The following is an 18236-nucleotide window of genomic DNA, read 5'->3' as shown; positions in this document are numbered from 1 at the left end:
CATTCTAGCCATGTCTCCAGGCCAGCAAACAGATTTCTCCAGGAACCCATTTTATGGACAGGACAGAGGTCTGCCTTCTAGCTTCCCAGCTTTCTTGCCGTCTAGCGGTGGCCAGGGCCCCATCTCCATCCTCTTGCAGCCCTTGTGTGGCAGACCCAGTTCCTTATTATAACAACCCACATAGGCCCTCTTGCCTCAATTTCCACTCACCTTGCTTGCGCTTTCAGTTCTTTCTTCATTTATGGCACCTGGGAATTTATCCAGCATTTCTGTGTATTTGCAGTGAGAAGGAGAATTTTTCATGTCAACTCTGCCAAGTGGATTGGATGTCCTTTTTGCTCATTTTGAGTTTGAGGCCAACTAAGCTTTAGTACTTTTTCATATGGTCTGATATCGAGGCAGGTCTTGGTTATCTTGTCATTGATTATTTATCACTTAAATGCCAACAATATATGTATTCTTTTAAATCTCATCTTATTGGTTGCTTCCAACATACCATGATTTTTTTGAATCTCATTATCCAATATATTTTTTGTCTCTTCTGGTTTTGGATCTGCAAATGTGATCAGCCTGATTATTTTCTCTTCATCCAAGTCATTGAAAACTGTGTAGAACTGTGGCCTCTAGAGAACCCCCAGAAACCAATGATCCACTCACCACGACCTTGGGAATGGCTGTTCAAGCAGCTACCCATCTGGCCACCTCTACAATAGTGAGTCTCAAGTCCTGGCTGTGAACTAGAATCACCATACAGAATCTGGGGTAAGGCTTGGAATTTGTTCTTGTTCAGAGCTCCCCAGGTGGTTCTGATGATTAGCCATTTTTTAGGTCATAGATGTATCTTTAGTTGTTATTGTATAATAATTTCTTGAAATAGAATATAATACAAAATTGTGATATATTACATAATACTAACAATAGATGAAAGCCAGAGAAGATTACCATTAAAATTATGTCTGCCACAAATTGAGCTAATTTTATTTATAAAGCATTTGCTGTTCCTGAAAAGAGCACCCTGGAGTGAAAAATCATTCCCACTTAGGCTCTGGGATAATATTTTCCATTCACCAGTATTGAGATTAAAGACACAGTAGTTTTTCATTAACACTAATATCCTTTAAGGAGAAAAATGGTCTATAAATACTTCTGACCATGAGATAATCTTTGGACAAGCTGCCAATTGTGAGTAATTGCTACTTCCATTCTATTTACTCCTTCCATTCTGAAGGAGTTTAACACCCCCAGCACTTGATGCTAAACAACAAAGTCAGCCTGGATTTTACAGAGGCCCTTTGATATGGTCAAAGTGGACAAACCCAGGGAGGAAGCATGCATTCTAGCCCCTGGCCCCAGACCAATTGAGGGCATCCTTCCCAGGGAGGGCCCAGCTCCAAGAAGCAAGGGGGGGGGGGGGCTTGTGAGTCGGTTTGAGGAGCCCACACTTCACAGCCCGTCTCACCCTGGAGTCTTACTTCCCACCCGCAAAGAATGCAACAATTTAGTTATTACATTTATTATTTCTAACACTGCCCCCATATACTTTGCAGATATTGTGCCAAGGAGCCCAACCAGTGCTTTGTTTTTCTTGGCCTTTATTCTATTTTATTTTATTTAAGAAAAACTATCCAAATTCCCACCACATACAAAGAATGTCCATCAGCATGAAGTGAGCATAATTTCAGACATTTTTCTGTTTACATACATAGAGAAGGATGGATAGATGGTGGATGCAAAGAGAGAATTTATTAAAATTGAATCATATTATACTTGTTATTTTTAATTGAAAGTATTAACTTTAATTTTGATTTAGTTAGAAAAAGGAACTAAACTAAAATATAAAGATTTGCTGCTCCTCAAATATATGTTTCTTCACCACAGGAAATATTATTGAAGATCCTTCTAAAATTAATAAGTCAGGAAAAACATGAGGAGATTGCAAACAGTGTCAGTTCACCCTGGTTGTAGAAGATGAGAATATTAGCACTCGCCCCCTTCCTTTACCTTCCCTCCATCATCCCCCAATTTTTTGTTAGTTATATTTTTATTTCCACATAGTTCAAGTTTATAACATAAACATCATGTTCAGGAATTGTAATTCCTACTATTTAGTATTTTCAAACAGATTCAGTTCTTACCACCCATTCTTTCACCACTGCTTCTCCATTCCTTAAGTCTTTATTTTAAATCAATTCCTTATTTAGCCAAATTTCAACATGAAGTAGCCCCACCCTACCCTCTACCCCCAAAAAGAGCTCACAGGTCCTGCATTCCCTGATTTCTTTCATGAGAATGTCTTCACCTGCTGGGCCTAGTATTTCTGGGTCATGCTCTTTGCTTCTCTCCCTCAGGACTTGCAGACCTTGCTCCATTGCCTTCTAGCATTGGACGTTGCTGTAGAGAAGTCTGAAGTCAGTCTGATTGTTTTCCTCTTGTAAGTGATTTGTTTTGTCTGTCTTGTGAGTGAAGAATTCCTTAAAGTTCAAAAGCTTATACAGTGAATGCCTCAGAGTAGAAGGTTCTTGACCAAATTTCCCTGGAAATCTTGTGTGCTCTTTCTTCATTTCAGAGAAATTATTTAGTTTATATCTTTGAATACTCGTGTACCATTTCTTGGTTCCTCTATTTCAGAGATCCCAGGAACCCTTATGTTGGATCCTCTTTGCCTTTCTTATCCACTAGCTTCTTTCTAATGGCTATAATCACCACTTTTTCCATCAACAGTCACTCTGGTGACCTGTTTCTACTCAGTATTCATTCAGTCCTCTCTTGTTTCAGTCTTTGGTTTGTTCCTCTAGGTCTTTAATCTCCCTTTGCACCTCATTCCTTTCTTTTATCATCTCATTTTTCAGGTTTTGTTTTATTCAGTCTATGTCCTTAGTAAGTTGTTCTATTGCTTGAAGCACTGGGAGGAATTTCCTTCTATTCCTTGGGGCTGCCTTCTGGGTTAGGTTCTTTGGGCAGTGCTATATTCCATTCTCTTTCCTTTTATTTTGAGAGGATGTTTGCTTGGTTGGCATACCATTTCTTTTCATCTTGCTCCCTTTCGAGAGTCTCCACCTGAATATTCCGTGGCTCTGATACATGGAGGGAAATGTCCGACCCTCCTCCTGTGTGCGTGAGATGAGCCAGTTGTCCTCTCCTGCTGCACTGTGAGGTCCACAGGTTCTTGGTCTTTCCCCTCTTCTATAGCTTGAGAAGCGGGAGCAGAGGAGGACACAGGTTCCATCCATCCAGTGAGCACACAGTCTCTGTTAGATATGTGGACCCTATTAATGGGCCTATATCAGGGTTTCCTCCATCTAGTTGGGGGGGGGGGCTGTAACCCATTTCAGAAAGGGATACTCTCAGATTTTCAAATCATCCCCCAATGGAGCCTTCATTTCCACCCATTTCTTCCATTTCTCCCCAGCATCTATTGCTTCTCAGAAGAGGGAAAGATAAGACCCCAAGGGAAAGATAAAACCCCTACTCAGAGCTACTGAGAACTCTCAGAGGGTAGGAGAGGGGCCATGCCATGTCTCAATTCTTGGTCTGACTTCAGAATCCTCTTTTTCTTTTCTTGGCTGCAAGTTTTTGAAGTTTAAAGCTTGAGACTATGCCCCTTCCCTTATTTTAGTTGCAGCTAGTGAGTTGTTTTACTCATAAGTCTTTATAATTGTTTGTTGGTTTTGTTGGGAAAGGGAAAGTCTGGCATCTGGCCTCACTCTGTCTTTTTCACCCAGAAATTCTTATTCAGTGCTTAAAAAAAATAATAATAAATTGAGGTGTCAGTGCTCATATCCTGTCCACTGCCTTGTGCCTCTCTGGGATGTCTGATGAGGGAAGGTACAGTACAGTGATTAAAAGCCCTGGTTTGGACTTTGAGTCCCTGCTCTGCCATTCACTGGCCCTATGAATTAGAGGAAGTTGCATAACCTTGGTGTTCCTCAGTGTCCTCATCTATAAAACAGTGATGATAAATAGAACTAGTTCGTAGAGTTGTGAGAGTTAACACTTCTGTGCTCAGTAAATGATGGGCCGTGATTACTCTTTTTACCTTGCCTCTCTTAACCATTGTTTCTTGGACTTGGGCATCCCCTGGAGACCTCAGAGGGAAGTGGCTGTGATCTGGAGCAACCGTGCAGTATTTATGGGTTCCATGAGGAGATTAGTCCTTAAGAGCAATCCAGTCTCCCTGTCCCATGCACACACATATTCGGTTCCCACTCTGATATACCAGAGCACATCTGATCTTATGAAAATCTTTTGTTTTCAGACTGTCACTCAGAATTGAACCAGGAAGCAGCTCTCCAAGACTAGTCTCTTCCAAGGAAGATCTTGCAGGTATTGTAGCTACCTTGAGTGGGAGCAAATCAGCCAGTATTCCAAACATGGCTGCCCGAGTTGGCCTTGAGCGTGGAACCAAAGGGTAGAGTTGAGTTTGCTGCCTGGCAGGCTCAGGAGCTCCTGATATCCCTGGTCCCAGCCCTCCGACTCCACCCTGCCCAGGCTTCTGATCACATGGGCACCTGTGGGATGCCTCTGCTGGGGCTCCCTGGAAAAGCCTGGGACCAAACAGCCCAAGAGAGGCAAGAGCGGGACCCCAGGAAGGGAGCATGCATGGAGTAAACACCAGGATCTTCTCTGGACTTGTGGCTGCTGTCCAGACTTGGGTTTATATGCCCTGGAGGGTTGCTCAGGATGCCCAGGATTTGGTGTCACCAGACACAGGTGGCACAGTCTTTCTGGAGCATCAGTTTTATTTATTTATTTAGGAAACACACAGTCTCCTAGTGATTAAGAACCCAGGCTTTGTAGTCAGGCCTGGATTCAAACCCAAGCCCTGCTATTTCCTAGCTTTGTCACTTTACCTCTCTGATCTTCAGTGGCCTCATCCACAAAATGGAGGTTATAATAGTGCTTGCCTTATTGGGTTGCTGTGCTGGCTGGGTAACTCCACACTTATAAAGCACCCTGCCCATTCCAGGCACATTGTGAAAACACCCTCAGTGTTAGCTGTTTCACTGTTATTATTTGTAACAGCTACTTTTTATTAATATTCAAACCAACTTTCAGTGCCTGGGCTCATCTCTTCTGTTGCTGCCCAGGGAAGAGCCAGACGAGTTGGGGGTGGGTGGAAGTCTGGCTGCCTTCCCTACTGGTTTCTCTCTGGGTGAGCTCTGGGTCATTACAACCTGGGTTCTCAGCCACTGCAATCTTGGGCAAGTAATTCTACCCTCCCTGGGCCTTGGTTTTCTTACCTGAAAGGTGGGGTAATAAAACTTTCTTCCCAGGTTTGTTAGAATGTCAAAACTGGTATGATATTCAGAAGACACTCCGTATAGAGTATGACGTGGAGTACATGGAGTGAGTGTTGAATAAGTGTATGGCTGTTGCAAGCTGCTAACCGCTGACATGCCACCCCCAGTCCTGTGACTTGTTCAAGACACTTTCTCCACCCTCCCAAGCCAGACCAGCTTCAGCAGTAACATTCCCTGGTGGGCACAGGAGGCCGCAGAGCCTTCAAGAGTGGGTATTGAAGCCTCCCACCAGCTCTGCCAAATGAGGCCTTCCTCCCTGACTCCTGGGGTTCACTCCAGGTTTCTGGTCCCCTCAGCTGGATTTTCCAGCCTCTTCTGGCTGCATTTTGCAAGCTGGACCCTGCTCCTAGCACAGCTGGGGGCCCTACGATAACTTAGCAGAAGGAGATACTGGTTGATCCACAAAGCCTTAGGAGATGGCTTTTATCCACACTGTGAGAGATGGCCAGGGTACTGGCCTAAGCTTGATTTTCACAGCCTCCATGAGCCTGATATTCAAATATCTTCTGCAGTCTCCTCACAGATGCGGTGTCTTCCCTATATAAAAGATGACCCACAAGCAAGGGTGATTAGAAGGAAAGCTCCTGGTGCCGGTCTTGTCTCTACCTTCTCATCTGACCCTGTTCCGGAATACCTCCCCCACCTTGTCAATCAACATGGTTCCTTCAGATGCTCAGTCACCTACACCTGATTTATGTGGGGGATGGATGGGGGTGAGGGGAGGGAGGTTTAGGTTCCCATCAGAGGGATGTAGGAAATTGCAGCAGAATTCTAAAGCAATTGTTTACAGCCACAGAAGGAACAATGGGAAAGACTGGCCATTCAAGACTATTTCTTCATGAGATAATAGCAAAATTCTGGAGCAGAATGAGAGCAGACCCAAATACAAACATACTCAAACTTGCTGTCCTTCTGAGTTCCCAGAGACCCAGTTTGAATCAGAAGCCTTTCTATTAGGCCTCTCAGCTTCCTCTGGTTAACATCCTGTAACAGTATAAACCACATCTCTGGTCTTCTCCAAGTGCCAAGAAGTCTCCACAGCTACACCTTCTTTCTACCTTTCAGACAGTGCTAGACATCCCATGCTCTTCCAGCTACCTGACTCCATTATTTCAGCCCCAGCTGGTCCTAGCCCAAGCTCACTGTCCTCTCCCTCCTGCTGAAGCTGGAAGAGATGGAAGGATAGGGGCATATGGTAGAGGGAAGATGTTAGCCTTAGGATGGAGGGGACCAGCTGCTTCACTATAGCACCTCTCTCCATCCACAGGCCAAATACAAGCCTCATCTCTGCCTGACAGAAGCAGGATCTCTGGGAAGTTCCCCACCCCAGAACATTTGCACATGTCTGGAATGCTCTTCCCCTCTTATTTCCACAGTCAGCTCTTGCTCATCCTTTTAAATTCAGACCTTTATTTCAGCTGTTTCTTTATGGCACTCACCACATTTTTAAATTATTCTTTGTTTACTGTGTCTGACTCATTTTCTGCTGAATCTGCAGCACCTGGTATAATGCCTGCCCTTTGTAGATGCTCCATTCTCATAGGGTTGTTAAATGGTGGACTGGATGAATGAATGAAGGATAGGGCGGGGTGTCCGGCTCTGCCTCAGGTGTCAGGAGGAACTTTGGTGCACACTAGTCCAGGGAGGTCCTGTTGCTACAGCCTCAGGCATGAGTCTCAGAGAGCCCCATCCTCCCTGGTGCCCCCCATGCCCACCAGGGTATCAGCCCAAGCCCTACATCTGCCAGTCTCACCCTTCCTAGCACCAGCGATTTAACAAGTCAGCCTTCACAGACTGCAGGCTGCTCACTCCCAGGGAGATGGCAGCAGAGACCCCCTCTTCCCCTCCAGGCATCTATCTGACCCAAATTTCTTCACCAGCAACAACCAGCTACCTCCTCTCTGAGGAAGTCACACCAAGCACAGGTCTGCACCAAGCACCACCAGCAACCCCTGTTAAGGTTGGGGAAGAGGCCAGAGGGTTGTAGACCAAAAACTAAGCTTAGAAAACTAAAACTGCTAATCGGGGGGGTCTCAAGAATTATGCCAATCACTGGGGCAGAAAAGGAGCTGGATTTACCAGCCTCTCTTGACCCCTATCCATAATGGAGGCCAGTGCTGGGGAGTCAGGACCCAGCCCCCAGCCCTGGCCTAGCCTCCTCAAGGTTCAGCCAGACTCTCTTTCCCTTCCACCCACCATCACCTCCACCTGGTTCTGTCATTTAGTAGCTGTGTGAGAACCAGAAACCAGCAAGTTAACTAACCCCCAGCATCAGTCAGAATCCTCGGAGAAAACAGAATTCATCCTAAACGGTTCACACGAAAGGACTTTAATGAAGGGAACCTGTAAAAAGGCACCCAGCCCCCCTAGACCAAAGGACATGAAAAAGACAAAGTGTTACCGACCCCGGTAATATTGAAATGTAGAGGACAGTTGGCTTGGCAGGAGCTGTGGTCACAAAGGGACAGGTCTACTGCAGTGGAAGCAGTGGCAAAGCAGGGAGGGATTATGAAGAACTACCCCAGCCTCACTCCTCCAGCCCTCCAGTCTGCTGCCAGAGCCTCCCACTGGCCAAACCCAACTGGAAGCCAGGGACCAAAGTTGCAGAGAGAAGCATCTTGGACATCAGTCTCCAGGAAACTGAGCAAGGCAGACAATGCAACTGGGTGGCAAACAGGGGACTCCCAACACCCACCAAGCCTCAATGCCCCATCTGTAAATTGGGAATAATGATACCTTCCTCACAGGGTTATTGTGGGAATTTGAGATCACGTGTGCAGAACTCTTAGCACAGTGCCTGACACAGAACCTACTCATCAAGTAACGATATTGTTGTCAGTGTTAACAATTGTACCTCTGTCACTGAATCAGCCTTCAGGTCCTAGCTAAACATCTCTGCCTCAGGGAAGCCTTGGCCACCCCCTGCACCAGGTCGGCCCCCTGTTAAACCAGGAGTTGGCAAACTGTGGGCCAAATCTGACCAGCTCATTTTTTTTTTTTTTTATTGGAACACAGCCACACTCATCCATTGACATATTGTCCGTGGCTGCCTTCTTTCTACAATGGCAGAGTTGAATAGTTGCAACAGAGACCCTATGACCTGCAGAGCCTAAAATATTTGCTATCTGGCCTTTCTCTGAAAGTTTGTTGACCTCTGTGTTATACCCTTTTCTAGCTCTCTGTACTTCTTCATATCTGTTACCTCCATGGTAATTAGACAGTTATCTGTGTGCTTATTTGTTCCATGTCTGTCTTCCCCACCCCAGACTAAAAGCTCCCTGAGATAAGGACCAACTCTGGAATTCCCAGGCCCAGCCCAGAGCCCAGCAGGTCAGGGAATAGCCTTCTTTGCCTAACTTGCCCCTTCAGCCCTGGCCCCTGAGCTCGGTGCTGGGCTTTTTGGGCACCTGGTTCTGTGCAGCAACTCCAGAGTGGGCTGACTGCTGACTCGGTGCTCCCTTCTGGAGAAGTGCTGATGCTGGCAGTTTAACACACACTGGAGCCAAGCCCTAGCTCACAGAGTGTTTTCCACCAGTTTTCCAAATCCCTGACTTCAGCCCTGGAATCAAGATGTTAAGGTTTTCACTGTTCACCTGAGGGGCGAGGAGTATCTGAAAGGCTTCAGACCCAGCGATGGCCCCAGCTTCCCACTTGCAGCCTCGGGTGACCGAGAAGCAGTGGGTGATGTTGCAGCCGTGGGACAGCCAGGGAATCTGGTGGAGGGTGGGTTCAGAAGGGCAGCTCCAAGGAGGACTTCCATGGTCTGGCTGTCAAACTGTGTGCGTGGCAAGAGGCTGACCAGACTCGGACAGGAATGTGCCTCTTGCAGTCCCAGGAATGGGAGGAACGCAACTGCCCTCGGCTCCTCGGGAGGGTGCTTCAGCTACAGAGCTGTACTTACTCTCTTTCGAGCAGACACCTAGTGCCTGCCAAGGAAAGGCCCCAAGATGTGTTCACTCATTTGTTCACTCATTTGTCAAGGGCCTAATATGACTGAAGCACTTGTCATGAGCCAGGTACCCAGCGAGAACAAGACAAAGGCCTGTCCTCATGGGGAGACAAGCGGCAAAAACCATGAGGAGGTGAGGAGTAGCATGTTGAGGAGCCAAAAAGAGGCTGGTGTGAGCAAGACAGAGATGGCTGGGCAGGCTCTCTGACCCTTCTTGAGGCGACACCTATTTCCCTGGTCAGTTTACCTACCGCTGGGGTCTGGGAGGCCTTTGTTCCAGCATCACTGGCAGGCTTGATCTTGCGTCTCTCTGAGACCTTGTTTAATGTCCCTAGTGGTCCCCGAGCTGAGGCTGAGCCCTCTGTCTCTGGCGTGGTCCCTGAACCCCACAGAGTGCCCCTCCCTCCATTCCTGGGGAGTGGTTCTGTGGGCAGTTCCACACTGACAGACTGTGAGAAAGGAAATGGAGAAAACGTCTCAGTTTCTGGGTCGGTGGAGGGGAAAAAAAAAAAAAAAGGCAAGGAATGCCACATTTTCAATTTTCCCCTTGTATGTAATGTTTAGTTTAAATAAATGAACTAATATTTTCCTGGAGAGCAAAAATCATAAAGAACATTGACCCCCAGAGAGGGTAAGTAGTGTTTATGTGTGCCTTGGAACTAGTGAAGACATTTCCAGATTTTGTTAGACCCACCTCCTGTAGTTTAACCAGCTGACAGGTTTTCTTTGAAGATTCTTTGGCAACAAAGTGAGTCTGTGGAAAATCTCAGCCTTGGCCTCAGGTTTGTGCTCCTACCATCAGGCCTTCTCTCAGACACACCTTTTGATCTTCCTTTGTTTTATTGCCTAGTGGTTAAAAGCCTGGGCTCTAGAGTCAGGCAAACCTAAGTTCAAAGCCGGGCTCTCATGTTTCTTAGCTGTGGGACCTTGGGCAATTGACTTAATCCTGCTGAGCCTCAGTTTTCTTACCAGTGAAATGGGAATAGGAATGGTGCTTACTTCACAGGGATGCTGGGAAAGTTCACTGAGATTGTGCTGGAAAAGCCTTGGCACATACTTACCCATCAGTAATGCTAGCACTGTTAACATCAGCCTCAGTGCTGATGTGTCCACTGGAGGCTCGTGTGAGGCAGCCAACAGAGCACTGGACAGGGAGCCAGGGGGCCCTCAGCCCCAACCCGGGCACTCACCAGCCACTCCAGTTACTACTGCTGCCTAACGAGCCACCCAGAACTTAGCAGCACAAAAGAACTATTTTATTACACTGATAGCTTCTATGGGTGAAGAAGTCAGACAGCCAGGATGGCTTGTCTTGGTTCCAGAGTATCTGGGTCCTCAACTGGAAAGACTCGATGCCTGAGAGTGGCTCGATGGCTGGGGGCTAGAACCAGGTGGAGGCATCTTCATTCACACACCTGGTGCTTGACACTCCGCACCAGAGCTGAACACACCTGTGTGGCTCTCCGTGTGGCCTGGGCTTCCTTACAGAATGGCAACCTCAGGGTAGTCAGACTCTTACCTGGCAGCTAGCTTTCCCTGGAATGAAGGGTCCCGGAGAGCAAGGTGAGGCTGCATGGCACCTCTGTGACCCAGCCTCAGGAGTCGTGTAGAGTTGCTTGTCCCATGCTCTGTCGCAAAGTCAAAAAGGCCTGCCCAAGCAGAAGGAAAGGGGATATAGACCCTACCACTCAATGGCAGCAGTGTCAAAGAATGTGTGGATGTGTTTTAAAACCACAACAGCTGTGTCACAGTAGGGAAACGGAGGCTCAAAAAGTTAGCTAATAGCAGCTAACATGAATTGAGTACTTACTCTCCGCCCGGCACTGTTGTGAACACTCCCTATGTGTTCACTCAGCGAATTCTCACAAGTACCCTGTGAAGTGGGTGCCAATATTATTGCAGTTATATAGCTGAAGATGTTGAGGCACAGAGAGATGGAGTCACTTACCCAGCATCAAGCGTTAAGTAGGTGGCAGAGCTGGGGGCTGGGCCCAGGGGTCTAGACAAATCCATCGTCTGAAACCAACATATGGAACAAGCACCATGAAAGTGAGATCACCAGAGTGTACTGATCTCTGCCTCCATTGCCCTTGCATTTATGTGGTGCAAGTGATGGCCCCAGCCCTGAATGGGCATCTTGGCTCATCTGTGATTCTCCTACAGACACTTTGAGTCCACCCTGTCCCAATTTGGTCCTTAGAAGGCTAGTTCTGTGTCAGAATGAGGACTCCAAATCTGATTTCGTGTTGAATCTCCTTCCCTCACCTAGCTTGGGTGCTTCAGCATGACTGCATGTGGCAGGAGGGCAGGAAGTTTGACCCTTCTGCCGCTGTTAATGTTTCTCCCCCTCTGTCCTTTTGCTAACCGTGGGCTGGGGAGAAGGGCTTGGGGAAAAGGACACAGTCTTAGAGGTGGTTGCTGCTGTCTTGGGATGTAGGCCCTTCTAGGTGGCAGTCAGTAAAGCAGATGCTTCTTCTCACAGGCACGCTCATAGGTTTTTCAGAGATTCCACAGATCCCTTAATCCAGGAAGTTGCAAATCCATTCTGGGTACCACTTATAGTCTCTTTCACAGACCCTCAGAGTGTGGTGCCCACCACAGCATCTTGCGGCTTGGAACCCCACAAACCCTGTGAGCCAGGACCCAGGACAGCCCTGTCAGCTCTCCTTACATGGGGCCACCTCAGTCCATGGGAGGCATACATCATCCTCATCCTTACAGACTTTGGAGTGCAGCTAACTGTCCTCTGGCCCTGTCCATTTGGGCTTCTTCAGGCATGAGTAAGGCACTCATAGTCCCCTGGGTCTTCTGGGGACATATTTCAGTCTTCCAAAGTGGTCCATGGTGGAACCTCTCACTATGCTAGAGTAGACGAAGAGAGGCCTCACCCCTTGCCACCTGCTCTTCTCTTTGGAAATCTACTCTCTCTGCCGTTTCCTATTCTCAAAATTGTGAGGATCCCCTAGGTGAGGAACTCAAGTGCTGCGGAAGCCAGTTCTCATCCATTTACTCTGGAATTTCCCACCTGCTTTTTTCTTAAAGTCTTCCCCCGCTTTAATAGTAGCCTGATACATGAAGGTCAAGCAGAGGAGCCAAGACTCAAACCCAGTTCTGTCTGACTCTGTTGCCCTGGCATGGCCCACCTCACAGGACACAGACGGCTTCCCCAGCACTCTTTTGCTCCATGCTCCCTGTGGTCAGAGAATCTGGGCCTTCTGACTTTACCACAGTCAAAGGGTGATTAGATGCCATTTTTCAGAGAGCAATAAACTGGGGTATTCTGAGTGATGTGTGAGCTAGATCTTGGCTGACAGTAAGGACTCATGAGAGCTGCATGTATGAGAAACAAAGAATGTGTGTGAAAATAAAAGTGACCAACTCCCAGGCTCTATCATGAAACCTGGCCAGAGAAGGGTTTAAATACAAACAGACTTTTTGTGCAGGAGGACCCCAGTGCCCAGAGAGCTGCACAGCTCTGGCAGACCCAAAGGGCCCAAGTCCCTAGTCTGGGAACAGGATTTTCAGCATGTGAAGAAAAGCAACCCAAGAGATAACTGAATCCCCTTCAAATTTGGTGAAAGTATGCCCTGTGCACCAGACATTCAGTGTGGTGCTTTCAAATGCTCCAGATTGTGGTAATTGTCATTCCCCTTCTCCAGCAAGGAAACTGAGGCTCAAAAGGATTAGGAGCCTTGACCACGAGCTCTGGGCTCGGCACAGGGCAGAGGCTGGACTGGAACCCAAGTATCCTGACTCCAATTTGAGCAGTTTTCCCTTGGCCACAGCTGCCTGCCATTAATTTCTGATGTGTGAGACTTGGAAAACACACCCTTGAGCAGCAGCAGCAGCAGCAGGGCTACCAGACTGCTTCAATAGGGCAGTGTAACCAAGGGCAGGGTTGCTTGGATGCTGCTGGAAACCCATGGGAATGCAGCTCCCCATCCCAGCTGCAGGTCCCCCTCGGCCACCAGCCTCCCTGTAGGAATGAGCACCACACCCATCTATCCAGCAAACACTAAGGCCATCTGACTGTATGCTCAGCCTTGTGCTGGGCCCTGGGAACGCAGCTCCTGCCTCCCAGTGCATGTGTCTAGTAGGGAAACTTGATGGTAAACAAATGTTCACACACAATTCCTTAATTACAAATGAACAAGTTCTGTAAAAGCAAGATACAGGGCCTCTACAGGAACATGTGACAGAAGTATTTGACCCAGGAGGAGGACGGGGTCCTCCCAGAGCCTGCATCCCCACCTGGACAATGGGAGTGCCAACAGCCCTGTTTGTGAGACCTCAGGGATATGCACGATGGAAAGCACTTGGTCTAGTATCTCAATAAAAATCCCCACTGCTGTCTAAGTTGACCCTTGATGGGAGATCAGCAGTTCTTCCCCTCTGTTTCTCTTTCCCATTCTGCAAGCAGTGTACAGGTTGAATAGGAAATCATTTCTGGGTAGTTGGTGTTTGCCAAATATTTCAACTTTGTCTATTGTGTTCCTTATAGGATGGACCGAACAGGACACTGTGGCTTGGGTAGTACTCGGATGCCGGCTGGTTGGCCAACATGGCAGGCTAGGTCTCTCCAGTTTGCTTTCTCTAGAGACCCTGACTGGAGAAAAGGGGACAGTTGCTTTGTGTTCCAACCTCAAAGATGCCTATTCCTCCACAAGGCTGTCTCTGAGCAGGAAGAAGTGACAGTGGTGACCAGGGCCTGCTGAGGTGGGGAGACTTGCACATTGCTTCTGAGATACCGTTCTTTAGAATTACAAATGAGACACAAGAGCATCTCCCTCATGCATCTAAAAATGAGAATTTTTCTCAAATATTTGTTCTTCTGGCCTGGGTTTTTACATCTCATCCCACAGACTGGTTTCTTCCATGTTCCATCCGGGCCTTTCTTCTCACTGAGCGTACACTCTCTAGATAATCTTTCCCATTCCTGGGATTCTACAGCTCCCTTGTGCTGACAAGTCCTACACATCCATTTCTCTCCTGAGCACTAGACCCGTGGAAATCTTCCCCAGGAAAACTGGACATCAGTCCCCAACTGAGCTTCTCCTCACACACACACACCCAAACCCGCTCCCTAAGTGACTGGCACCAGCTTCCACTGTGTTACTCTGAGTCCTCCCTCCCACCACGCTCCCTGGCTAGTCCACCTCTTAGACTCCTCTCTTCCAGATCTCTCCATCACAGAGTGTGGCCTCAAGCCTTGGCCACTTCCTGTTTTTCTCCCCACTGCAGCCAGGGTGATCTTTCTAGGGTGCAAATCTGAGTGCATCCCCATTCCTTCCTAAAAATCTCCATGCCTTCCTCTGATTAAACTCCAGGCTCTTCAAAAGGCCCTGCAGCTCTGTCCATAGCCTGTTTCTCTGCATCATCCCCCACATTCCCCATCCTAAGCTGTCTAGCCAGGCTGGCTCTTTTTGAGTTTCTTTAGTAGATTCTGCTCTCCATCATTTCTGAGCCTTTGCACATGCTGTTCCACCTGCATACATCACCACTTCTGCTAGAACTCTTGGCCCAGCCTGGATGTCAGACCTTCCAAAAGTCCTCTTTGACCCTACCCCCAAATGCACCATGCTCCTGGCTCTACCACACACCAGCTGCTCCCCTGGGGCAAGTTCCTTAACCTGCTTGCACCTCAGGTTCCATAAAACAGAGATAACACTACTTTTGTGACAGCGTTGTGAGGTCTAAATGAGATTTATGTACAAAGCATTTCACATGGTTTCTGGCACATAGTAGATGCTAACGTTAGCTGTTATCATTATCACCGTCATTACTGTTGCCATAGTAGTTTTTATGATTACCACATTTATTATCATTTGCCTTTGATAAGCATATGTTTCTCCTGGGTGTAAATTATCTGGTTGTCTGTTTCTCTCCCCACCTGGGCCATAAACCCCATGTAGGCAGAACAACATCTTTCTAATTCAGTATTTCCAGCACCTGACCCAGTGGCTGGCACAGGGTCGAGGCTTGGTAGATATCTGTTGCGTGAAGAAAGGAGAGATGCTATATCATTCACTCCTCGCAGGGAGGCTGCAGGGTCAGGATCACTGCCCCTGTTTTGCAGATGTAGAAACTCAGGTGAGGTGGCTTGTGCAAGGTCACACAGCCTGCAAGTGGCAGGCACAAGTGGGAACCCAGGTTTATCTGCCTCTGAATCCTGAGTTCTTTGCTGTTGCTGCTCATCATCCATAGTCCTGTCCACTCCAGGGCTGTTATTAAAAGGCCCTGTGCTCTTTTCTCTTCCAATCAATAAGTGGTCTGTTGGGCAGTATGTTCATTTCTTGAGAGAAATGTAATGAAAACCATATTTTTTCAACATGATATCTCGTTCCCCACAGAGCCTGTCAGTTCTCATATGTTCCAATAAAAGAGCTAAAGAAACAGTCATTTAAAGAGCTTTAAAGATTATTCATGGAAAAATTATGCTGAGGAAAAATAGAGCAATCCTCTGAGATAGTCAAGCCACATGGTCAGTTTTTCCAACTGTTCATGTCATATAGGTCTGGGCAGTGGGGACCACACTCTGCTGAGCAAGCCCAGAGCCCTGATCATTATCGCTGCCCCCTCCCCTGCTCCTGACCCAAGGATACAGAGCAACAAACATGCCAGCTTCCCAGCTCAGAAATGGTCCCAGAAGACACATGTTCCTGGAACTGTCACATGGTGATCTCCCCAAGCTGGGCAGGGCAAAAACACAAGGCCTGTGGGTAGCAGAGGGTTTCACTTACTGGCAGAGAAGCTGCTTCCCATCCCCAGGTCCCAGCTGAATGGAAATCTTCTGCTTCTGTATCAGATCCAGGCTGTCAATCAACAGTGTGGGAGATGAGAGTGGCTAAGACAGAGGGCGCTGAGAGCAGCTCCAACTTTGAAACTGGACCTAGGGAGATCGTAAGCTCTTCTGCTTTGGTCCCCCACCCTCCCCCTAGCCGGGTTGAGGGGCATCTGAGGCTAACCATGCCACCCAAGGCTGTCCAAAGCAGAAACAAGAGCAGGCAGGTTCAGGCCTAGTCCTAGAGGGAGAATCAGAAGTTGAGTGGAAGAGACCAAACACCAAGGGATAGTCCAGAGGTGTGGGAGAGACTGAACATAGGAGTCAGAACCAAGAGGCAGGAACCAAATGGGAACAGGTAAGAAAAGGAATCAATCAGGAGTGAGCTGGAAGGGGCCAAAGAAAGTTACCAGAAGAGCCATAGAGCATCCAGCTCTCATCAGCAGTGCCAGGTTAAGGGCATAAATCCAGAAACGCCTCCAGCTGTGGGACCTTGGTGAACTTCCAAGCTTCCCTTTAAAATGGCGATAATGGAAGTACCTACTGCATAGGGTTCAAAGAAGTAGGACACTGAAGTGTAAAGACAAGCTTGGCACATGGTTGGTATATAATAGATGTTATTCCCCTTCACCCTCCCTTCCCCATGAGTAGCAATTGGATCTTATCCATCTCAGATTTCCAAGACGAAGTGCCTTCTGCTTTTCTGATCACTTCAAGTGGGATCATTGTGTTCTTTCTTCCTCGCGTTTTGACCAGTGCCTGACCTTTGAACACTAGCGTTCCACCCCAACCCCCTGCCCCTGCTGCCACCTTGATAGTGGGTATAGCTGGGTCAGGTCCTGCCTCCCGCATTTACTAGATATATAAGCCCTGGGTTTCTTACATGTAAAGAGTACCCACCTCATGTGTTCTGACACAAGCACAAAGCACAGCACCAGGCACATAGCATTTCACCATAATTGTCACCATAATTTACCACTATAACACCAGGGAGTCTTGAGTTCCAATATAAAACCCATGGGGAGGAGCGATGCAACTTGACCTTTAAAAAACACTTTCCTGGACCTAGGGTGGGAGGGAGCCAGAATGACTCAGGCAGTGAGATTTTAATCCCTCATACATGGCTGCTGATAAACAAGGCGAATTCCACCCTCTTCATGTATTCATTTGTTGAGCAATACGTGCAAAACAAAAACAAAGCAGGATGATTTTCATTCTTCCTTTTCCTCTCTGGAGCAACTGCATGAGACATTTCCTCCAGGACAGATTTAAAGCCTGCTTTTGGTCCCAGCTTTTTGAGCCTCTTCTTTCTTCGCTGGGGTGCACATCAGTATCACCTGGAGAGCTTTTTCAAATTCCCTGGATGAGTCTGATGCATTCTCTGGTTAAGAATGACAGCCTTGAAGCTGATGACAGGGTGACCCCACTCGCCTAAAAATGCACACATGCACAAAGTTTTGCTATAAACTCAGGACCTCCACATATTCCTCACAGGCCTGCCCTGGACCCCCTCTGGGCAGGCTGTAGGAAAACCCCAAGAGACACTGCAGCACCCCAGGCCTAGAAGCAGCGGGGCACAGTTACCATCCATAGGCTGCAGGGAGGCAGTGGTCACTGAAACCCAGAGTCAGAGGGGGGCTTGAGGAGACTGCTCTGTAGAATTTGCTAATGAATAAACTGCAGCTATTTTCCTACTGAGGGACGCATAGATTGTCTCTACTTCTTTGATGTTACACACAGTGCTGCCACATCATTGTATATGTGTCTCCTTATGCACACATAGGAGAGTTCCTCTAGGGTAGATACTTAAAATTGGAATCACTGGGTCAAAAAGACATGGCATCGTCACCTTTACTCAGTATTGTTAATTGCTTTCCAAATAGTTTATGCTCATATGAGCCCTGAACTAGAGTTCCTTTTTTTCCACATCCTAGCCAACACTTGATATTGTCAGATTAATTTTTTTTTTTTTTTTTTTTTTTTACTGATTCGGTGGAAGGATATCTCATCTTTACTCTAATATGAATTTCCATTATTACCAGTGAGGTTAATCAACTTCCCTTAAATTTTAGGTCATTTTGGTTTTCTCTTCTGAGAATTTCCAATTCATATTCCTTGCCATTTTTGTGTGGTTTGCCTCTTTCTTAACAGATTTTTGAAGTTCTCCATACATATGAATACTAATCCTTTGTTGGTTATATGGGCA

The 18236-nt window shown here is 47.3% G+C and overlaps 1 protein-coding gene across 11 annotated transcripts in view; it reads left to right on the top strand.

The window, feature by feature from the left end:
- RALGPS1 (Ral GEF with PH domain and SH3 binding motif 1) overlaps positions 1 to 18236 on the top strand; it is a 427751-nt gene that overhangs the window by 371370 nt on the left and 38145 nt on the right. For all 11 annotated transcript variants that reach the window (XM_037798268.1, XM_037798267.1, XM_037798269.1 and 8 more), the window contains one exon: positions 4256 to 4323. In XM_037798268.1, the coding sequence (XP_037654196.1) occupies positions 4256 to 4323 (68 nt within the window). The remainder of the gene's footprint in view (positions 1 to 4255; positions 4324 to 18236) is intronic.

Source organism: Choloepus didactylus, chromosome 10 (assembly GCF_015220235.1).
Source record: "Choloepus didactylus isolate mChoDid1 chromosome 10, mChoDid1.pri, whole genome shotgun sequence".
Lineage (NCBI taxonomy): Eukaryota > Metazoa > Chordata > Mammalia > Pilosa > Megalonychidae > Choloepus > Choloepus didactylus.
This window is presented reverse-complemented; position numbering and strand designations above follow the sequence as displayed.